The sequence below is a fragment of the Stigmatopora nigra genome, chromosome 18 (genome assembly GCF_051989575.1).
Source record: "Stigmatopora nigra isolate UIUO_SnigA chromosome 18, RoL_Snig_1.1, whole genome shotgun sequence".
In the NCBI taxonomy this organism is placed as follows: Eukaryota; Metazoa; Chordata; class Actinopteri; order Syngnathiformes; family Syngnathidae; genus Stigmatopora; species Stigmatopora nigra.
Window position 1 is genome coordinate 11,336,186 of NC_135525.1, and position 22,466 is coordinate 11,358,651.

A 22,466-nucleotide genomic window follows, 5' to 3' on the forward strand; every position below is an offset into this window, starting at 1 on the left:
ATAGACTTTTAGACATAGACTTACAGACATAGACTTTTAGACATAGACCTATAGACATAGACCTAGAGACATAGACTTAGAGACATAGACTTATATATAGGTTTTTGGGGCTAATACTAAATTCCTGCAGACTTTTATTTTATTTTTCAACCATCATTGTCAGCAATTAGTCCTTTTATGTGGCGGCCATCTTGGGTAGGGCAACCCCCGCCACTCTGTCATATCGGGGCAGCATTAGTCGCGACATATTTGAACTCCGGCGTGATAAACAACGGCAGCCATTCCAGTTGGACTTGTCCCTCGGAGAAGGCGTGTCCGGGCGAGCCCGACCGATGTTGTTTGCCGTCGAGAGGCGTCGACTAGTTAGGAAAAAAAGGAAACATCACAGTCGCACTGGGATCAAAGTTCCAAGAAAAAGTCAAGTTGCTTTTTGGTAAGCTCACAATGAAGCAGCGTGCTTTTATGACCTCGTGTTGCCTTCAGGGACCCAAAAAATGGAGTGTAAATGTGACAACGGCAGCATTGAAGATGCAGGTATTTATACTTTGGAATTCATTTTGAGAGGCTTTATATTAAAATACTGACTTGTTTGCTATCCTTGTCACTCAAATACTTTATTTTTTAGTTTTTGTCATAATAATTAAGGGCTAAATTATTATTTTTCATTCTTTTTAGGCGCCTGGCTAAGCGGTAAAAATACCCAAATGGGAGCTTTTGCCGTAGTGGGCTATCTTCTATATAGATTCTCACAAAGTAAGTCCATCAACATTCACTTTTTTTAACACTATCTTATTTTAGAGCAGTGTTATATTTTTTTCATTTCATTTGAATTGTTGTAAGCTAAAAATGTACATTTAATTTGTCCTTCCAGCTCTCCCTGCGCTGATTCGCTGGCCAATTCGTGTCTTCTGCTCTCTAACTGGTGTGTTAACATTACTCTTTTTGACTCATTTATTGATGTTTTTTGTTAATTTTTTTTTTTGTTCTATTTTGCATTTTTCAGGTCTTTCTGCTCTTTGGTCCTGGGTGAGCCGCCTTGTTGGAACCCTTCGAGGTAAAACATGCAATAATAATCATTTCTTGGAATGGATTTTGGATAATTTTGCTCAATGGGACTCCATTTTTGTCTTTTGTAGTCATCCGGAATTTGTGTAAATGGCTGGCTAAAATGTGGAAACTCCTCAAAGGTAAGCATTTGTTTTTCTACTCTCATTTTGTCATGTGGCTATGTTTTGTTAGCATAGTAGTTTAAAAATGGACTGAAGGAGTATTTTTAAGTGGAAAATCAATTTTATTGAAGGTTTAGGAATTTGGTTTGACAAATATTGCTCTGAAATGATGTTTCTGTCAATCCCCATCAGCAAGTTCATCCAAATTCCACTGGATTGTCCCCATCATCACAGGTCAGTTGTTTATTTTTAATCTCCCAAATACACCACGATGGGTTGATAATCTTCCACCAGTAAACCTTTATCGTGAACTCCCCCAGGATCCAGCCCAGGGTCTTGGGACGGCCACAAGATGGACCTCTCCAATCCCTTACACACCGGCCTCAGGGTAATCGTGGTGGGCCCCGCCGGCGGAGGACGCACATCAGTGGCCGACCTGTTGCTAGGCCGCGACCAGGAACCGCCGCCCCGCCCTCTCGCCGAGAGTGTCCTGAGCAGGTCCATCGTGGACGGCCGAGAACTCGTCGTGGTGGACACTCCAGATCTTCTGGGTGCGTCCTTGGGGAGAACCCAGAGAGCCAGGGAAGCTCTGAAAAGCCTCCGGTTGGCGGCACCGGGTCCTCACGCCGTCCTGTTGGTCATGCCCACGTCCGGCGAGGGGACGTACCAGGAGGCCGCCGCCCGGGGCGTCCTGGAGCTGCTGGGTGACGATGTTCGGGGGTATGTGGTCCCGGTTCTGACCCGGGGCGAGCGGCGACGGCAGGACACCGGCGCGACCAAAAAGCTGGCGGCTGTTTGTGGGCAGAGCCCCGAGCTGCTGGACGCAGCCGCGGCCGATGGGTCGCCGGAGGAGAGGGGAGCGACCCGTCGGGCGCTGGTGGGTCGCGTGCTGGAGATGAAGGGGCTCAAGGGCCACTTTGTCCACGAGCTCCAACGCAGGGACGAACGCCTGAGGACGGAGCTGCTGGACGACATGACCTCTGCCCTCGGACAAAAGCTGAACAAATAGGTAGATTTGTTTAAATGGAAGTACTACAAGCACTATGTTATAGCATATTAGTAAATTGAAAGGTAATGCACTGAACAGTTGATAGATACAAACTCATTGGAATTCACTAAGTTCTATTTTATTTCTTTTTATCATTGTGTTATTGGGCCGAATAGTCTTAATATGAAATAAAACCAGCCCTCAATAGTTATAAAAAAAAAAAAAAAACATCGTTTGTTTTCCAACCGAAAGTTAGTCTCCCTTTTATGTTCGCTTTCGGTTGAACAGCGCATGCGCGCGCGCAAAGAGCAACATGGAGCCGAAGAGAGTCCAATGCACATGCGCGCCCACAGCCCCGACCGACACAGCCAGCACAGATTAGGAGAGGCAGCCACTTGGTCAAAAGTGACAAAAGACAAAGGAGCAACTGAGCCCACTCCCGAGACAACAAACGGAACCCAGTCTACTTTCTCTCTCCCAAAACGTGACCCTCCGCTTCCTACCGACGTCACGAGTGTTTCGGTAAGTTGTCGACACCCGAGAAAGAAGTTATTAAAGGGGGGAGGGAGGAAAAAAAAGGAGGCGCCAGCCAGGAGATTTGTTTGCTCAAGACAACATTGTCACGTTGTCTCGCAGGCAGACACATGACAAGCCCATCGATATGTCATTACTTCGTCTACAAAACCGTCTCTTTTCAGTCTAAGTCAACCATTTCCAACCCGTGAAAACAACGTGTTCGTTTTGGGGCTCCGCGTCGAAGCTAGCTAAACCGAGACGCCAGCTGGAGGGTGTTGTTGTTGATTTGCTTCTCCCGGACTAGAAACACATTTTTGTTTAGGTCCGTTGACTAGTCTAACTCTTTCTCTTCTTTTAATTATTCTCCTCACAGTTCACCAGCTGGGTTATGGAACCAAAGGACAAACCCGGAGAACCCAAATAACTTGGAAGATGGAGACACTCCTCCATACAGACGCGTAGAAGACTAGTTTGGGGTCCACCTTTCCGTCAGTTGAGACGCAACACCACAAAAGTCATCGTCCGAGAAGCCGGACGGTTGCCACGGCGACGGTCCTTGGGATGCGGATGTAGCGAGCAAGAGACGCGCGGCGGGATGGGCAGCGTGGGGGGTCTTCAGGAACTGGGTTGCATGCCCTGGAAGGTCAGCAAGCAAAAAGGTGCCGGAGCCCAGCGAGCACAACAAGACCTTTCCTACTCTTGCACGGCGACCTCGCCGGACGCTCCCGCCATTTACCACGAGAAGCAGCGACGGGAGTTGTGCGCCCTACACGCGCTCAATAACGTCTTCCAAGATGGTTCGGCCTTCAGCAGGGACGCTTTGCAGGAGATCTATCAGAGGTTCGGGTTAAAAAAAAACGGCATGGACGCAAACTTTTGGGAGGTCTTATCTAACTTGACTCCTCCCCTTTTCAGGCTTTCCCTGGGCACCCTGGTGACGCCTCACAAGAAGAGCATGCTGGGAAATGGCAACTACGACGTCAATGTCATCATGGCTGCCTTGCAGATGCGAGGTTTCGAAGCCGTTTGGTGGGATAAAAGGAGGTTCGCCATTTTTGACCGCCATCTTTATTTTTTTTTGTTGGGTTATAACTTTTTTTTTTGGTCTTTCCAGGGACGTGGACAGCATTGAACTGTCCCAAGTAACCGGTTTGATCCTCAATGTTCCGTCCAATCTGCGTTGGGGACCCCTGCAGCTGCCACTCAAGCGCCAACACTGGATGGGGGTCCGAGAAGTGGGCGGGGTCTACTACAACTTGGACTCCAAACTGCGTGGACCTCAAATTATCGGCACTCCGGATCAGCTCAGGTAACTTTTGTGTACTTTATCCCCCAAAAAACTACAAAAATATGGATCGGTACATTATGGTCTGGCATTTATTGAATGTCAAAATCGGTATAATTTGCAACATTTTTTAAAGGCCCTTTTTAACGGTCCTGGCGAGATTTTGCTTAACTGAGATCGTTGATTGTGTCTTGTCGTCCACGGCGACGGCCAATCAGGAAGTTCCTCCGCCGGCAGCTGCGAGGGAAGAACTGTGAACTCCTGTTGGTGGTGTCGGAGGAAGCGGCGGCGCGGCAAACGTGGCGTTCCGACAGCTGAGGAATCAGCTCGCCGCTGGACTTTTACAGGGAGGGGTTTTATTTACCTTTTTCGGGGGGGCGGAGTTTTGTTTACAGCGGCGAGGGCGGACAATATTTCCCGGGGTCGTTAGCTATTGTTGACCTTAGAAGATATTCTTTTTTTTTTTTTATACAACTTGACTATTTTTTCCAGCAGGTGGCGCTGTTATTTGGACTGGAAATAGTTTGCCGTCGTTACATTTTCTCGTCGTTCACCAAAGTGTGTCTTTTTTCGCCTCCTTCGCTCATTTATGGGTAAGCAAAAATCCTTCAAAATGGTGCATTTTGAGGGATTTTTGGAGCTCGCCGCATCACTTTAATGTGCCGTCCACCAATCCAACGCCAGAAAATGCTTTAAAAATAGCAAACAAAGGCTTTTCCTGTATCGCATTTCACAAAGTTTAAAACGGCCAAAGCGTGTTTGCACAAAAACGACCGTATAATCATTTTTTTGTATGTGTACTAACGTCGCGTGGAATTTTAGGAAGTAACCATTGTCATTTGGAACTTGATTTTGGGATGAAGCAAAATTTGAGGATTTCAAGTTAAAGCCAATTTGTATTTGTCAAATATTAGCATTCAAGGCTAACGTGCTATTTGTAGTTCTTGTTGTGGACAATTTGCATTATAAGACATTTTACCATACAACTTTAAATAGAAAGCTGTTACTAAATGGAAAAAAATGACAATTTAGCCCTATTTTTTTCAGAGAAAATGTCGAAAGAGTTGACAACAAGAAGGCATAAGACCTTTTTAAGTTCATCTTGACCTCATTTTGGGCCAAATTCCTATGCGTCACCAACGGGTCGCTCGAAGAATGTTGTTGTGTTTTTCAAATTTTATTTGGGTCTGCTAATGTGGCTGGGGTGGTTGTTTATTTCAGCAAAGTCAAAGTACCATGTGTACCCTTGTTTAAAAACAAAAAGAGCCTTAAGAGAGATTGACTATTCTGTTGGCCTTATTAACTTGTTTACAAATGTTATGGAGCAGATTTTCCATTTTTGGATTCCAAAGCAGTCATTTTGAGACATTTTTGTTGTTCTTTTCTTTGGTTTTTCTGTCTGAATATGTTGTTTTTCATCAGTTTTGCACCGATATTAGTCCTGTACATCGCTTAAATATACATTAGACTTTCCCAGATCTAGTAGAATTTATTTTGAAATATAGTGCTAATAATATCGGTGCAACACTACTTTTAATGCCATACCGATCCATATAAATGTCTATTTTGAAAAGAAAATGTATAAATGTCTGTTTGTTTTTTTGTGCAAAAATTCCAAATGCTTCAAATTGCACATTTTTTGTCAAAACTGCAGTGCAAAATGTATTATAAATGAGCAGTGGTTCCAAAAAAAATCATCTCACTTGTTTTACTTAGAAGCTCAAAACATATCCAGAAGCTTCCACAGGGGGTGCTAGTTTTTGTTCTGACCCACGAAGAAGAAGAAACCTTTCCACCAATCCGCTATCCGGAAAGTGCAATCAGTGGATTCCAGTCAGGTGCTTCGATTTTCCACACTAACCTCAATTGTTTGTGTTGGATGGGTCGGAACCAAAACCTGCATCCATAGCGGACTTATAAGGACAAATAATGCTGAATCTCGGTAAATTTTGATCATTTTAATGTAATATAAATGCGGAGAGAACATCGCTAAAGCTTTAATAATAGTAGTACGTAGTAGTTAGTACATGCATACATGAGAAATGCGACATGGTTATATTGCGTGTAATTCCTGTTACGAGCAGTAGGAGGGTCTAGTGGCCCGAATGACGCACTGACGCGACTCTCGGCGCGTGTTGGCAGATGTGTCGCAGATTGTCGGCGTTCTCTGGCCGACTTGAAATGGGCCTGAACGAGTCTAAGTCCGAGTCCGAGTCGGCCCCCTAAACGGCCGCCTGGCGAACCGAGGTCAGGCCGGCTCGGTGAGTGAGCGGCTCCGTCGTCGCTTCACGCTGGATGGAGCTGTCGGCGATCGGCGAGCAAGTGTTCGCCGTGGAATCCATCATGAAGAAAAGAGTTCGTAAGGTAAGATAACAATCGAAAGAACGAAAAAATGAATGGCGACGTCGTTTTTTGGCCTTTGCGTCGCACTCGTAAAGTGTAAAACGCTTTGCTAATTGACTTGAATTGGCTTGACTGACCACCATGTCTAATTTGTTCACCTTGTATACACTTCCAAAGACACTTTCCCTTTAAAAAAGTAAACAAAAATAGCACTTCGTCATCATTTTGTATTTCATCTCCTCATAAAGCAGTACTCTTCATTTTTTTTCTTCATATTTACATACTCTTCTAATATGGTCAAATACATAAAGCATGCATCCAAATGTTTTGTTTTTAATAGGAAAAAAATGTTTTTTTCTGCAGGGCAACGTGGAATATCTGCTCAAATGGAAAGGATGGCCACCAAAGTGACTTGTTTTGATATTCATGTTATTTTGAAACCATATTTGGCACCATATAAGACAAATAATTCATTTTTTTCTCTTAATAAAACAGGTACAGCACATGGGAACCTGAAGAACACATTCTGGACCAACGTTTAGTTCAAGCCTATGAAGAAAAGTAAGACTTTATTCATGTTACTACTCAGGAATTGATGATAGTGGGATGTAGTATTTGGATATTTGAAAAAAATAAGGATATGCGTCAAAGAAAATGGATACTGTATTCATTGTGCTTGTGTTTTTTTTTTTTTTTTTTTTTTTTTTTAGGGAGCAGAAAGACAGAAGTTTGGCTCACAAGAAGAAACGTTCAAAGGCCAAAAGACTTCTTATGGAGGTAGGAACTTTTTGGGTTTATTTATTAGGGGGCGGGAGGCTTAGTGCCCTTCTACTTTTATTTAAAAACTATATGCTGGAATACACAAGGTATGTGTTTTCACCTCACATTATTCCAGGTGAGTCGAAATATTATCATTTTAGGTTTGAATGACATTATATTTTTGGACTTAATTTACTCAATATATTTGCTTCAAAAACAACATAGTATAGTAAGGCTTTTTCTCTTTAAATACGACATAGTATAGTAAGGCTTTTTTTGGTCAAAAACGACATAGTATAGTAAGGCTTTTTATCGCAAAAAAACGACATAGTATAGTAAGGCTTTTTATCGCAAAAAAACGACATAGTATAGTAAGGCTTTTTATCGCAAAAAAAACGACATAGTATAGTAAGGCTTTTTATCGCAAAAAAACGACATAGTATAGTAAGGCTTTTCTCTTCAAAAAAACGACATAGTATAGTAAGGCTTTTTATCGCAAAAAAACGACATAGTATAGTAAGGCTTTTTTCTTCAAAAATGACATAGTATAGTAAGGCTTAAAAAAAACGACACAGTAAAGTAAGACTTTATTTCTTAAAAAAAATGACATTTGGGACATATTTTCCTCTTAGTTGTTTCAATGATTACAGAGCAAAGTGTGGATACTTGGTGGCGCAGAGGTTAGATCACTGGACTGCCGTCTGGGAGACCTTGGTTCAATTCCTGGTTGGGACTCTTTTTCACTTAGTCGTTTCTGTATACTTCTTGGAAAAATACTCAAATGATTACAGAGGAAAGTGTGGTCCCTTGGTGGCGCAGAGGTTAGATCACTGGACGCCGGTCTGGGAGACCTGGGTTCGATTCCCGGTTGGTACACTTTTTCACTTAGTTGTTTCTGTGTACTTCTTGGAATGACACTCAAATGATTACAGAGGAAAGTGTAGTCACTAGGGTGGCGTAGAGGTTAGATCCCTGGACTCCCGTGTGGGAGACCTGGGTTTGCTTCCCGCTGCCGTCGTTTGGCTGAAAATAATTGGGAAGAAGAATTGGTAAATGGAACAAGAAGAAAAAAAAAAGAAAATTCTTTTTAATTTATATGAAACACTTAGTCATACTTTTCAGCAAAAGGTTATATTCCGAACTGCCTTCGGCAGTTCGGAAGACACTTGATGGACCTGTATGTGCGAAAGGCGTTCTCGGGTCGGCCTTCGGCCGACCCTCGACCGCTTGCTTGGTCAGTGAACCGCCGACACCGGGAAGCGAACTCACGTTCTCTCGGTGCAAAGGCGAGTGTGCAACCCACAACACCAACTCGTGCCCCACTTATACAAGGGTGTTGAAACGTTTTATCCAAGGAAATGGGGTGAAACACTTAGTCATTTTTTGGACAAAATGTTTCATCCACCACTGAATACTCATACTTATACATTAAACACTTAGGCAATTGTACTTATTCTTTTACCTGAACAATTGTGGGAAAATCTTTGCCTGCACTGGGAATTGAACCAGGGACCAAAGAGTTGGCAAACTGATGACTTACCCACTGGGCCACCACCCTATGAGAGAAAGTAGTAGTACTTGTACTTTTACCTTTTTCATTTAAAAAACGACATAGTATAGTAAGGCTTTTTACTTAAAAAAACGACACAGTATAGTAAAGCTTTTTACTTCAAAAAACGACATAGTATAGTAGGGCTTTTTTCTTAAAAAAAACGACATAGTATAGTAAGGCTTTTTATCGCAAAAAAACGACATAGTATAGTAAGGCTTTTTATCGCAAAAAAACGACATAGTATAGTAAGGCTTTTTATCGCAAAAAAACGACATAGTATAGTAAGGCTTTTTATCGCAAAAAAAACGACATAGTATAGTAAGGCTTTTTTCTTCAAAAAAACGACATAGTATAGTAAGGCTTTTTATCGCAAAAAAACGACCTAGTATAGTAAGGCTTTTTTCTTCAAAAAAACGACATAGTATAGTAAGGCTTTTTATCGCAAAAAAACGACATAGTATAGTAAGGCTTTTTATCGCAAAAAAACGACATAGTATAGTAAGGCTTTTTATCGCAAAAAAACGACATAGTATAGTAAGGCTTTTTATCGCAAAAAACGACATAGTATAGTAAGGCTTTTTATCGCAAAAAAACGACATAGTATAGTAAGGCTTTTTATCGCAAAAAAACGACAAGGTATAGTAAGGCTTTTTATCGCAAAAAACGACATAGTATAGTAAGGCTTTTTATCACAAAAAACGACATAGTATAGTAAGGCTTTTTTCTTCAAAAAAACGACATAGTATAGTAAGGCTTTTTATCGCAAAAAAACGACATAGTATAGTAAGGCTTTTTATCGCAAAAAAACGACATAGTATAGTAAGGCTTTTTATCGCAAAAAAACGACATAGTATAGTAAGGCTTTTTATCGCAAAAAACGACATAGTATAGTAAGGCTTTTTATCGCAAAAAAACGACATAGTATAGTAAGGCTTTTTATCGCAAAAAAACGACATAGTATAGTAAGGCTTTTTATCGCAAAAAAAACGACATAGTATAGTAAGGCTTTTTATCGCAAAAAAACGACATAGTATAGTAAGGCTTTTTATCGCAAAAAACGACATAGTATAGTAAGGCTTTTTTCTTCAAAAAAACGACATAGTATAGTAAGGCTTTTTATCGCAAAAAAACGACATAGTATAGTAAGGCTTTTTATCGCAAAAAAACGACATAGTATAGTAAGGCTTTTTATCGCAAAAAAACGACATAGTATAGTAAGGCTTTTTATCGCAAAAAAACGACATAGTATAGTAAGGCTTTTTATCGCAAAAAAACGACATAGTATAGTAAGGCTTTTTATCGCAAAAAACGACATAGTATAGTAAGGCTTTTTATCGCAAAAAAACGACATAGTATAGTAAGGCTTTTTATCGCAAAAAAACGACATAGTATAGTAAGGCTTTTTATCGCAAAAAAAACGACATAGTATAGTAAGGCTTTTTATCGCAAAAAAACGACATAGTATAGTAAGGCTTTTTATCGCAAAAAACGACATAGTATAGTAAGGCTTTTTTCTTCAAAAAAACGACATAGTATAGTAAGGCTTTTTATCGCAAAAAAACGACATAGTATAGTAAGGCTTTTTATCGCAAAAAAACGACATAGTATAGTAAGGCTTTTTATCGCAAAAAAACGACATAGTATAGTAAGGCTTTTTATCGCAAAAAAACGACATAGTATAGTAAGGCTTTTTATCGCAAAAAAACGACATAGTATAGTAAGGCTTTTTATCGCAAAAAAACGACATAGTATAGTAAGGCTTTTTATCGCAAAAAACGACATAGTATAGTAAGGCTTTTTATCGCAAAAAAACGACATAGTATAGTAAGGCTTTTTATCGCAAAAAAACGACATAGTATAGTAAGGCTTTTTATCGCAAAAAAAACGACATAGTATAGTAAGGCTTTTTATCGCAAAAAAACGACATAGTATAGTAAGGCTTTTTATCGCAAAAAACGACATAGTATAGTAAGGCTTTTTTCTTCAAAAAAACGACATAGTATAGTAAGGCTTTTTATCGCAAAAAAACGACATAGTATAGTAAGGCTTTTTATCGCAAAAAAACGACATAGTATAGTAAGGCTTTTTATCGCAAAAAAACGACATAGTATAGTAAGGCTTTTTATCGCAAAAAACGACATAGTATAGTAAGGCTTTTTATCGCAAAAAAACGACATAGTATAGTAAGGCTTTTTATCGCAAAAAAACGACATAGTATAGTAAGGCTTTTTATCGCAAAAAACGACATAGTATAGTAAGGCTTTTTATCACAAAAAACGACATAGTATAGTAAGGCTTTTTTCTTCAAAAAAACGACATAGTATAGTAAGGCTTTTTATCGCAAAAAAACGACATAGTATAGTAAGGCTTTTTATCGCAAAAAAACGACATAGTATAGTAAGGCTTTTTATCGCAAAAAAACGACATAGTATAGTAAGGCTTTTTATCGCAAAAAACGACATAGTATAGTAAGGCTTTTTATCGCAAAAAAACGACATAGTATAGTAAGGCTTTTTATCGCAAAAAAACGACATAGTATAGTAAGGCTTTTTATCGCAAAAAAAACGACATAGTATAGTAAGGCTTTTTATCGCAAAAAAACGACATAGTATAGTAAGGCTTTTTATCGCAAAAAACGACATAGTATAGTAAGGCTTTTTTCTTCAAAAAAACGACATAGTATAGTAAGGCTTTTTATCGCAAAAAAACGACCTAGTATAGTAAGGCTTTTTATCGCAAAAAAACGACCTAGTATAGTTAGGCTTTTTATCGCAAAAAAACGACATAGTATAGTAAGGCTTTTTATCGCAAAAAAACAACATAGTATAGTAAGGCTTTTTATCGCAAAAAAACGACATAGTATAGTAAGGCTTTTTATCGCAAAAAAACGACATAGTATAGTAAGGCTTTTTATCGCAAAAAAACGACAGTATAGTAAGGCTTTTTATCGCAAAAAACGACATAGTATAGTAAGGCTTTTTATCGCAAAAAATTGACAATATTGTTGAAGCAAATGTATTGAGTAAATAAAGTCCAAAGATACATGGTATTCAAACCTAAATTGATATTTGGACTCACTCAAAATGTGAGGTGAAAACACTGACTCTGTATATTCCATCATAGTTTTTAAATAAAAGTAGAAGGGCAGTATAACAACGTATTATAGTAAAGTTCTTTTTCGTAAAGAATTGATATAATATATATATAGTAAGTCATTTTTTTTTATATTTTACTTTTTCTTTAAAAAATCAACACAGTATAATAAGGCTTTATTCCTTAAATATGACATAGTATAGTTAAGCATTTTTCAAACTTTCAAGTTTTAAAATTGACATTCAGTGGTTACTACTTTTTGTTTTTTAGCTCGATATGCAGGACACGCTTTTCACCATGGACCTTCACAACGCCAACAAGAACAAGGTGCCCAAAGACAGCCTCCATCTCCCCCTGGCACTCCCCGCGGAAGAGAACGACGAGGAGGAGGATGTTGACGACGAGGAGGAGGAGGATGTTGACGACGACGATGAAGATCGCTCGTACGTGGCCTGGAGAAGAGCACCTTACCACCACGAGCAACACCGACGTCGTAGCCGACGCCGTAGCCGTCGTCTCAGCGCTGGACCTGGCGAGGACAAAAGCGAAGATGTCATTGCACAAGATAAGTTTACATTGACAGCGGTGGAGAAGCATGTCGACATGGCGTGGAGACTAGCCACCAGCGGACAGGCAGATGTGACGATCACAGACGTGACCGTCAACACCCTGACCGTGACCTTCCGAGAATCGCAAACGGCCCTTGGGTTCTTCCGAGAATTGGATGCAAATCTGACTGCCGGTTAACATTTTTCAATTGACAGCAGAAAGATTTATTTATTGATTGTTCCACTTCTACTTCTCACTTTTCATCACAAATAAAAGGTGAGTGGACATGATCATACTTTTTCTGTACTTTTTCCTAGCACAAAGGTAGAGTATTCACTTACCGCCTAGTACATACTGATTCACATCCCCTAGACACACTCTTGGTCCCTCTCCCCCTTTTAGTGTTAGGGTAGGGTTTAGTGTTAAGGGTAGAGGTTAGTGTTAAGGGTAGGGGTTAAGAATTGGGTTAGAGTTAAGGGTAGGGGTTAGTGTAAAAGGTAGGGGTTAGTGTAATGGTTAGGGTAGGGGTTAGGGTAGGGGTTAGTGTTAAGGGTAGGGGTTAGTGTAAAGGGTAGGGGTTAGTGTTAAGGGTAGGGGTTAGTGTTAAGGGTAGGGGTTAAGAATAGGGTTAGAGTTAAGGGTAGGGGTTAGGGTAATGGTTAGGGTAGGGGTTAGTGTTAAGGGTAGGGGTTAGTGTTAAGGGTAGGGGTTAGTGTAAATGGTAGGGGTTAGTGTTCAGGATAGAGGTTAAGAATAGGGTTAGAGTTAAGGTTAGGGTTAAGGGTAAGGGTTAGTGTTAAGGGTAGGGGTTAAGAATAGGGTTAGAGTTAAGGGTAGGGGTTAGTGTAAAGGGTAGGGGTTAGTGTAAAGGGTAGAGGTTAGTGTTAAGGGTAGGAGTTAGGGTAAGGGTAGGAGTTAGGGTAAGGGTAGGAGTTAGGGTAAGGGTAGGAGTTAGGGTAAGGGTAGGAGTTAGGGTAAGGGTAGGAGTTAGGGTAGGGGTTAGTGTTAAGGGTTAGTGTTAAGGGTAGGGGTTAGGGTGTGGGTTGGGTTAGGTTAGGGTTGGGTTAGGGTTTGGGTTAGGTTGGGGTTTGGGTTAGGTTGGGGTTAGGTTGGGGTTAGGTTGGGGTTAGGTTAAGGGTGTGGGTTAGGGTTTGGGTTAGGTAAGGGTTTGGGTTAGGGTTAGGTTAGGGTTAGGGTTGGGTTAGGGTTAGGGTTGGGTTAGGTAAGGGTTTGGGTTAGGTAAGGGTTTGGGTTAGGTACGGGTTTGGGTTAGGTACGGGTTTGGGTTAGGTACGGGTTTGGGTTAGGTAAGGGTTTGGGTTAGGTAAGGGTTTGGGTTAGGTAAGGGTTTGGGTTAGGTAAGGGTTTGGGTTAGGTAAGGGTTTGGGCTAGGTTGGGGTTTGGGTTAGGTTAAGGGTGTGGGTTAGGGTTAGGGTTTGGGTTAGGGTTTGGGTTAGGTAAGGGTTTGGGTTAGGTAAGGGTTTGGGTTAGGTAAGGGTTTGGGTTAGGTAAGGGTTTGGGTTAGGTAAGGGTTTGGGTTAGGTAAGGGTTTGGGTTAGGTAAGGGTTTGGGTTAGGTTAGGGTATGGGTTAGGTTAGGGTTTGGGTTAGGTTGGGGTTTGGGTTAGGTTAAGGGTGTGGGTTAGGGTTAGGGTTAGGTTAGGGTTGGGTTAGGTAAGGGTTTGGGTTAGGTAAGGGTTTGGGTTAGGTAAGGGTTTGGGTTAGGTAAGGGTTTGGGTTAGGTAAGGGTTTGGGTTAGGTAAGGGTTTGGGTTAGGTAAGGGTTTGGGTTAGGTAAGGGTTTGGGTTAGGTAAGGGTTTGGGTTAGGTAAGGGTTTGGGTTAGGTAAGGGTTTGGGTTAGGTTAGGGTTTGGGTTAGGTTAGGGTTTGGGTTAGGTTGGGGTTTGGGTTAGGTTAAGGGTGTGGGTTAGGGTTAGGTTAGGGTTGGGTTAGGTAAGGGTTTGGGTTAGGTAAGGGTTTGGGTTAGGTAAGGGTTTGGGTTAGGTAAGGGTTTGGGTTAGGTAAGGGTTTGGGTTAGGTAAGGGTTTGGGTTAGGTTGGGGTTTGGGTTAGGTTGGGGTTTGGGTTAGGTTGGGGTTTGGGTTAGGTTGGGGTTTGGGTTAGGTAGGGGTTTGGGTTAGGTTAGGGTTTGGGTTAGGTTGGGGTTTGGGTTAGGTTAAGGGTGTGGGTTAGGTTAAGGGTGTGGGTTAGGGTTAGGTAAGGGTTTGGGTTAGGTAAGGGTTTGGGTTAGGTAAGGGTTTGGGTTAGGTAAGGGTTTGGGTTAGGTAAGGGTTTGGGTTAGGTAAGGGTTTGGGTTAGGTAAGGGTTTGGGTTAGGTAAGGGTTTGGGTTAGGTTAGGGTATGGGTTAGGTTAGGGTTTGGGTTAGGTTGGGGTTTGGGTTAGGTTAAGGGTGTGGGTTAGGGTTAGGTTAGGGTTGGGTTAGGTAAGGGTTTGGGTTAGGTAAGGGTTTGGGTTAGGTAAGGGTTTGGGTTAGGTAAGGGTTTGGGTTAGGTAAGGGTTTGGGTTAGGTTGGGGTTTGGGTTAGGTTGGGGTTTGGGTTAGGTTGGGGTTTGGGTTAGGTTGGGGTTTGGGTTAGGTTGGGGTTTGGGTTAGGTTGGGGTTTGGGTTAGGTTGGGGTTTGGGTTAGGTTGGGGTTTGGGTTAGGTTGGGGTTAGGTTAAGGGTGTGGGTTAGGGTTAGGGTTTGGGTTAGGTTAGGGTGTGGGTTAGGTTAGGGTGTGGGTTAGGTAAGGGTTTGGGTTGGGTTAGGTAAGTGTTTGGGTTAGGCAAGTGTTTGGGTTAGGTTAGGTAAGTGTTTGGGTTAGGTTAGGTAAGGGTTTGGGTTAGGTTAGGTAAGGGTTTGGGTTAGGTTAGGTAAGGGTTTGGGTTAGGTAAGGGTTTGGGTTAGGTAAGGGTTTGGGTTAGGTAAGGGTTTGGGTTAGGTAAGGGTTTGGGTTAGGTAAGGGTTTGGGTTAGGTAAGGGTTTGGGTTAGGTAAGGGTTTGGGTTAGGTAAGGGTTTGGGTTAGGTAAGGGTTTGGGTTAGGTAAGGGTTTGGGTTAGGTAAGGGTTTGGGTTAGGTAAGGGTTTGGGTTAGGTAAGGGTTTGGGTTAGGTAAGGGTTTGGGTTAGGTAAGGGTTTGGGTTAGGTTAGGGTTTGGGTTAGGGTTTGGGTTAGGGTTTGGGTTAGGTTAGGGTTTGGGTTAGGTTAGGGTTTGGGTTAGGGTTTGGGTTAGGTTAGGGTTTGGGTTAGGTTAGGGTTTGGGTTAGGTTAGGGTTTGGGTTAGGTTAGGGTTTGGGTTAGGTTAGGGTTTGGGTTAGGTTAGGGTTTGGGTTAGGTTAGGGTTTGGGTTAGGTTAGGGTTTGGGTTAGGTTAGGGTTTGGGTTAGGTTAGGGTTTGGGTTAGGTTTGGGTTTGGGTTAGGTTTGGGTTAGGGTTTGGGTTAGGGTTTGGGTTAGGGTTTGGGTTAGGTTAGGGTTTGGGTTAGGTTAGGGTTTGGGTTAGGTTAGGTTTGGGTTAGGGTTTGGTTAGTTTAGGGTTTGGGTTAGGTTTGGGTTAGGTTTGGGTTAGGTTAGGGTTTGGGTTAGGGTTTGGGTTAGGTTAGGGTTTGGGTTAGGTTAGGGTTTGGGTTAGGTAAGGGTTTGGGTTAGGTTAGGGTTTGGGTTAGGGTTTGGGTGTGGGTTAGGTTAGGGTTTGGGTTAGGTAAGGGTTTGGGTTAGGTTGGGGTTTGGGTTAGGTTGGGGTTTGGGTTAGGTTGGGGTTTGGGTTAGGTTGGGGTTTGGGTTAGGTTGGGGTTTGGGTTAGGTTGGGGTTTGGGTTAGGTTGGGGTTTGGGTTAGGTTGGGGTTTGGGTTAGGTTGGGGTTTGGGTTAGGTTGGGGTTTGGGTTAGGTTAGGGTTTGGGTTAGGTTAGGGTTAGGTTGGGGTTTGGGTTAGGTTAGGGTTTGGGTTAGGTTAGGGTTAGGGTTTGGGTTAGGTTAGGGTTTGGGTTAGGTTAGGGTTAGGTTTGGGTTAGGTAAGGGTTTGGGTTAGGTTGGGGTTTGGGTTAGGTTGGGGTTTGGGTTAGGTTGGGGTTTGGGTTAGGTTGGGGTTTGGGTTAGGTTGGGGTTTGGGTTAGGTTGGGGTTTGGGTTAGGTTGGGGTTAGGTTAGGGTTTGGGTTAGGTAAGGGTTAGGTTGGGGTTTGGTTTGGGTTAGGTTGGGGTTTGGGTTAGGTTAGGGTTTGGGTTAGGTTTGGGTTTGGGTTAGGTTTGGGTTTGGGTTAGGTTAGGGTTAGGTTAGGGTTTGGGTTAGGTAAGGGTTTGGGTTAGGGTTAGGTAAGGGTTTGGGTTAGGTAAGGGTTTGGGTTAGGTAAGGGTTTGGGTTAGGTAAGGGTTTGGGTTAGGTAAGGGTTTGGGTTAGGTAAGGGTTTGGGTTAGGTTAGGGTATGGGTTAGGTTAGGGTTTGGGTTAGGTTGGGGTTTGGGTTAGGTTAAGGGTGTGGGTTAGGGTTAGGGTTAGGTTAGGGTTGGGTTAGGTAAGGGTTTGGGTTAGGTAAGGGTTTGGGTTAGGTAAGGGTTTGGGTTAGGTAAGGGTTTGGGTTAGGTAAGGGTTTGGGTTAGGTAAGGGTTTGGGTTAGGTAAGGGTTTGGGTTAGGTAAGGGTTTGGGTTAGGTAAGGGTTTGGGTTAGGTTGGGGTTTGGGTTAGGTTGGGGTTTGGGTTAGGTTGGGGTTTGGGTTAGGTTGGGGTTTGGGTTAGGTTGGGGTTAGGTTAAGGGTGTGGGTTAGGGTTAGGGTTTGGGTTAGGTTAGGGTGTGGGTTAGGTTAGGGTGTGGGTTAGGTAAGGGTTTGGGTTGGGTTAGGTAAGTGTTTGGGTTAGGTAAGTGTTTGGGTTAGGTTAGGTAAGTGTTTGGGTTAGGTTAGGTAAGTGTTTGGGTTAGGTTAGGTAAGGGTTTGGGTTAGGTTAGGTAAGGGTTTGGGTTAGGTTAGGTAAGGGTTTGGGTTAGGTTAGGTAAGGGTTTGGGTTAGGTAAGGGTTTGGGTTAGGTAAGGGTTTGGGTTAGGTTAGGTAAGGGTTTGGGTTAGGTAAGGGTTTGGGTTAGGTAAGGGTTTGGGTTAGGTAAGGGTTTGGGTTAGGTAAGGGTTTGGGTTAGGTAAGGGTTTGGGTTAGGTTAGGTAAGGGTTTGGGTTAGGTAAGGGTTTGGGTTAGGTAAGGGTTTGGGTTAGGTAAGGGTTTGGGTTAGGTAAGGGTTTGGGTTAGGTAAGGGTTTGGGTTAGGTAAGGGTTTGGGTTAGGTTAGGGTTTGGGTTAGGGTTTGGGTTAGGTTAGGGTTTGGGTTAGGGTTTGGGTTAGGTTAGGGTTTGGGTTAGGTTAGGGTTTGGGTTAGGTTAGGGTTTGGGTTAGGTTAGGGTTTGGGTTAGGTTAGGGTTTGGGTTAGGTTAGGGTTTGGGTTAGGTTAGGGTTTGGGTTAGGTTAGGGTTTGGGTTAGGTTAGGGTTTGGGTTAGGTTAGGGTTTGGGTTAGGTTTGGGTTAGGGTTAGGTTAGGTTTGGGTTAGGTTTGGGTTTGGGTTAGGGTTTGGGTTAGGTTAGGGTTTGGGTTAGGTTAGGGTTTGGGTTAGGTTAGGGTTTGGGTTAGGTTAGGTTTGGGTTAGGGTTTGGTTAGTTTAGGGTTTGGGTTAGGTTTGGGTTAGGTTTGGGTTAGGTTAGGGTTTGGGTTAGGGTTTGGGTTAGGTTAGGGTTTGGTTTAGGTAAGGGTTTGGGTTAGGTTAGGGTTTGGGTGTGGGTTAGGTTAGGGTTTGGGTTAGGTTGGGGTTTGGGTTAGGTTGGGGTTTGGGTTAGGTTGGGGTTTGGGTTAGGTTGGGGTTTGGGTTAGGTTGGGGTTTGGGTTAGGTTGGGGTTTGGGTTAGGTTGGGGTTTGTGTTAGGTTAGGGTTTGGGTTAGGTTAGGGTTAGGTTGGGGTTTGGGTTAGGTTAGGGTTTGGGTTAGGTTAGGGTTAGGTTGGGGTTTGGGTTAGGTTAGGGTTTGGGTTAGGTTAGGGTTAGGTTTGGGTTAGGTAAGGGTTTGGGTTAGGTTGGGGTTTGGGTTAGGTTGGGGTTTGGGTTAGGTTGGGGTTTGGGTTAGGTTGGGGTTTGGGTTAGGTTGGGGTTAGGTTAGGGTTTGGGTTAGGTAAGGGTTAGGTTGGGGTTTGGTTTGGGTTAGGTTGGGGTTTGGGTTAGGTTAGGGTTTGGGTTAGGTTAGGGTTTGGGTTTGGGTTAGGTTTGGGTTTGGGTTAGGTTTGGGTTAGGTTTGGGTTTGGGTTAGGTTAGGGTTAGGGTTAGGTTAGGGTTTGGGTTAGGTAAGGGTTTGGGTTAGGTAAGGGTTTGGGTTAGGTTAGGGTTTGGGTTAGGTAAGAGTTTGGGTTAGGTAAGGGTTTGGGTTAGGTAAGGGTTTGGGTTAGGGTTAGGTTAGGGTTAGGTTGGGGTTTGGGTTAGGTTGGGGTTTGGGTTAGGTTAGGGTTTGGGTTAGGTTGGGGTTTGGGTTAGGTTAGGTTAGGGTTAGGGTTTGGGTTAGGGTTTGGGTTAGGGTTTGGGTTAGGGTTTGGGTTAGGTTAGGGTTTGGGTTAGGGATAGGGTTAAATTACTCTAGCGCCCACTTACTGATACTTGGCTGGTCGAAGTTTAGTGGGAGTCTGGGTGGGACACCTGGCGCAAAGGTCGAGTGTGCGCCTACCGCCGAGTAGATGCTGGTTCACTTCCTGCAGACATACTCTTGGACGTACTCTTGGTTCCTCTCCCCGCCTTCGGCAGAAATTTGACAAAATGAAGTGGAAAAACGATGGCCACGGATGCCATTTTGGTTTTAAAGGCGACTTACTGAAAATTTCGACTTTTTCCATCCAGGTATTTGCGCAACCGGCTTACGTGCAGCTGACCAAGATGGACATGAGCAATCTGGCCAAGATATACAACACATAGCATTAGTATACATGGTCATTTTTTTTTAAAGATTAAAAAAGCCTTCAAATTTCTTTAAAGAAAAAAATAAGACTTTTCCTGAGCAAAAGCCGGGTGGCCACACGTGGTCTCCACGTAATTCTTCTTCACCTTCCTCGAGTCGGCGGCCAGGTCCTTCCCCAGAACGCCGAAGACCGACTTCCGGGTCCCGTGTAGCTGAAAGCAAAGAGCCGTTCAAGCGGGCGGGTGGACGGCGCAGACAAACAAACGACATCGTTGGGCGGGGCTTGCCTCAATGGTACGACTGATGGTAGGGCTTTCCTTAGCGAGATCACAGCGGGAACCTCCATGACGGACATCAGCACATCCTCCGTCCTTGTATTTTCTACCGTATTTTATCCATAAAGCCTATGTTTTTTGTTGTTGTTTTTTTTTAATGTAAGTAAATGGGAATACCCACGAAATGGGGGAATCAATAAATGTTGTTCTAAACCAAAACGTTTGAAGAATTGAGTCAAGGGTTTGGGGTTAGGATTGAAATGGCTGTTCAGACTTTGGCTTAATTATCATCATGGATTCATCACAAGCCATTTTGTCATCATACACAGCCGCCAGTCACTTACCACCAAAAACCGGGCCTCAAAACACCCATTGTTTTGATCAAGAACGACCCAAAAATCAGGTGGGAGGGTGCCTTAACACCAATACTTTCCCGTGGAGCACGCAAAAAGAGAGCAAAGACATGTTAAATGAGCTCGGCTTGCGATTGGACGACAGCACGGGCTGGCGGGCGACTCACAGCAGTTGTCTTGGGTGAATGGGACCAGCTCTCTCACTCCTGCGAGACAAACAAAGCGATATCCATTAGGATCAGCCCCACTTTCAATAATTTGGACATCTCTGGCTATCAATGAGTTCGTCAAATGAAAGTACTTACCGTCAATGAGCCTTTCGTTCCGGGGGGCCCCCCCGCAGGCCCTGCCCAGGAAATATAAAACACATTTCATTCACTTTTATACTTTCAATGTTTAATTTTTCCTTTAAAAAAAATGATTTTTTCCATTGCGTTTAATGCAAAATTGTATATTGGTGGATTTGTATTTTGAGTGCAAAAATAAAAAAAACAATGGTTAAAATAAAAAAATTAAAAATATTTTTTTGTTTTTTTTAATGTTCAATAAATAAAGATTTTATTAGCAAGGTGTGGTGAATTTTACACATACCTTGATCCCTTTGGATCCGGACGAGGCGCCGTATCCGTCCGTCCCTGCCATCCTGACCCTGGCGGAGGTATGTATGGACAGTTTATATTGAGAGTACACAAAAGGTGGAGTTAAATCACGCTGGTCAAGAGAGAAAAAAAATGGAAAACTCACTGGCCAGGGACCCGTCGTCCTCTTGGTGGGACTCCCTCGTGCACCCGGATCTTCCGGTTGCCCCTGTAACAACAAACGCAACTCAGTCGTCACTGTGGCGAGGGCACGCAGGAAGCGCCCACCCGCCCTCCTACATTCTCACCTTCTGGCCATGTCCTCCGCAACGTCCCGGGTCACACGCTGGCCTCCATTTTCACTTTCTGGTCGGTCCTCCACAAGGTCCCAGGTTACACGCTGGACTCCATTTGCACCTTCTGGCCGTGTCCTCCGCTGGCCTCCATTTGCACCTTCTGGCCGTGTCCTCCGCGACGTCTCAGGTCACACGCTAGCCTCCATTTTCACCTTCTGGCCGTGTCCTCCGCTGGCCTCCATTTGCACCTTCTGGCCGTGTCCTCCGCGACGTCCCAGGTCACACGCTAGCCTCCATTTTCACCTTCTGGCCATTATCTCCGCAACGTCCAGGATCACCCACTCACCTGCATACTCACCTTCTGGCCGTGACATGCACCTTCCAGATCGCCCACCCCACCCGGATATAAAAATATCCACACACGGACAGAAAAGTGTCCAGCGTGTTCAAAATCCACAGGGGAAAAAGTGTCCAAAGTGTCCAAAGTGTCCAAAGTGTCCAAAGTGTCCAAAGTGTCCAAAGTGTCCAAAGAGTCCAAAGAGTCCAAAGAGTCCAAATTGTCCAAAGTGTCCAAAGTGTCCAAAATCCACATGGGAACAAAAGTGTCCAAAGTGTCCAAAGTCCACATGGGAAAGTGTCCAAAGTGTCCAAAATCCACATGGGAACAAAAGTGTCCAAAGTGTCCAAAATCCACATGGGAACAAAAGTGTCCAAAATCCACATGGGAACAAAAGTGTCCAAAGTGTCCAAAGTCCACATGGGAACAAAAGTGTCCAAAGTGTCCAAAGTCCACATGTGAAAGTGTCCAAAATGTCCAAAATCCACATGGGAACAAAAGTGTCCAAAGTGTCCAAAGTCCACATGGGAAAGTGTCCAAAGTGTCCAAAGTCCACATGGGAAAGTGTCCAAAGTGTCCAAAATCCACATGGGATAATAAGTGTCCAAAATCCACATGGGAACAAAAGTGTCCAAAATCCACATGGGAAAAAAAAGTGTCCAATGTGTCCAAATCCCACAGGGGGAAAAGTGTCCAAAACCCACAAGGGGAAAAAGTGTCCAAAGTGTCCAAAACCCACAAGGGGAAAAAGTGTCCAAAGTGTCCAAAATCCACATGGGAACAAAAGTGTCCAAAATCCACATGGGAACAAAAGTGTCCAAAGTGTCCAAAATCCACATGGGAACAAAAGTGTCCAAAATCCACATGGGAACAAAAGTGTCCAAAATCCACATGGGAACAAAAGTGTCCAAAGTGTCCAAAATCCACATGGGAACAAAAGTGTCCAAAGTCCACATGGGAAAAAAGTGTCCAAAGTCCACATGGGAAAAAAGTGTCCAAAGTGTCCAAATCCCACAGGGGGAAAAGTGTCCAAAACCCACAAGGGGAAAAAGTGTCCAAAACCCACAAGGGGAAAAAGTGTCCAAAACCCACAAGGGGAAAAAGTGTCCAAAACCCACAAGGGGAAAAAAGTGTCCAAAGTGTCCAAAACCCACAAGGGGAAAAAGTGTCCAAAACCCACAAGGGGAAAAAGTGTCCAAAGTGTCCAAAACCCGCAAGGGGAAAAAGTGTCCAAAACCCACAAGGGGAAAAAGTGTCCAAAGTGTCCAAAACCCGCAAGGGGAAAAAGTGTCCAAAGTGTCCAAAATCCACGTGGGAAAAAAAATTGTCCAAAGTGTCCAAAATCCACGTGGGAAAAAAATTGTCCAAAATCCACGTGGGAAAAAAAATGTCCAGTGTCCAAAATCCACGTGGGAAAAAATTGTCCAAAATCCACGTGGGAAAAAAATGTCCAAAGTGTCCAAAATCCACGT

At 43.3% G+C, this 22,466-nt stretch overlaps 3 protein-coding genes and 1 long non-coding RNA gene across 4 annotated transcripts; 3 read left to right on the forward strand and 1 right to left on the reverse strand.

Moving 5' to 3' along the window:
- Positions 1–86: 86 nt before the first annotated feature.
- Positions 87–2,350, forward strand: LOC144211630 (GTPase IMAP family member 1-like). The gene is made up of 8 exons (XM_077739014.1): positions 87–433; positions 484–534; positions 676–753; positions 872–922; positions 1,004–1,054; positions 1,137–1,187; positions 1,362–1,403; positions 1,490–2,350. Exons 2-8 carry the CDS (start codon positions 495–497, stop codon positions 2,176–2,178), a joined length of 1,002 nt encoding a protein of 333 aa, XP_077595140.1. The 5' UTR covers positions 87–433; positions 484–494; the 3' UTR covers positions 2,179–2,350.
- Positions 2,351–2,460: 110 nt separating this feature from the next.
- On the forward strand, positions 2,461–5,642 carry josd1 (Josephin domain containing 1). Its single transcript, XM_077739015.1, has 5 exons — positions 2,461–2,679; positions 3,047–3,513; positions 3,589–3,717; positions 3,788–3,982; positions 4,177–5,642. The coding sequence occupies exons 2-5, from the start codon at positions 3,269–3,271 to the stop codon at positions 4,274–4,276; spliced, it is 669 nt and encodes a 222-aa protein (XP_077595141.1). The 5' UTR covers positions 2,461–2,679; positions 3,047–3,268; the 3' UTR covers positions 4,277–5,642.
- A 125-nt stretch (positions 5,643–5,767) lies between these two features.
- On the forward strand, positions 5,768–20,088 carry cbx7b (chromobox homolog 7b). The gene is made up of 7 exons (XM_077739672.1): positions 5,768–5,900; positions 6,101–6,322; positions 6,665–6,708; positions 6,797–6,862; positions 7,012–7,078; positions 11,976–12,530; positions 19,098–20,088. Exons 2-6 carry the CDS (start codon positions 6,254–6,256, stop codon positions 12,450–12,452), a joined length of 723 nt encoding a protein of 240 aa, XP_077595798.1. The 5' UTR covers positions 5,768–5,900; positions 6,101–6,253; the 3' UTR covers positions 12,453–12,530; positions 19,098–20,088.
- On the reverse strand, positions 11,865–21,063 carry LOC144212059 (uncharacterized). Its single transcript, XR_013329712.1, has 8 exons — positions 20,670–21,063; positions 20,528–20,590; positions 20,375–20,432; positions 20,089–20,129; positions 19,443–19,989; positions 19,072–19,367; positions 18,855–18,995; positions 11,865–12,234 (listed from the first exon to the last, which is right to left on the reverse strand). It is a non-coding gene; the product is annotated as an uncharacterized LOC144212059 (long non-coding RNA).
- Between the last annotated feature and the right edge of the window lie 1,403 nt (positions 21,064–22,466).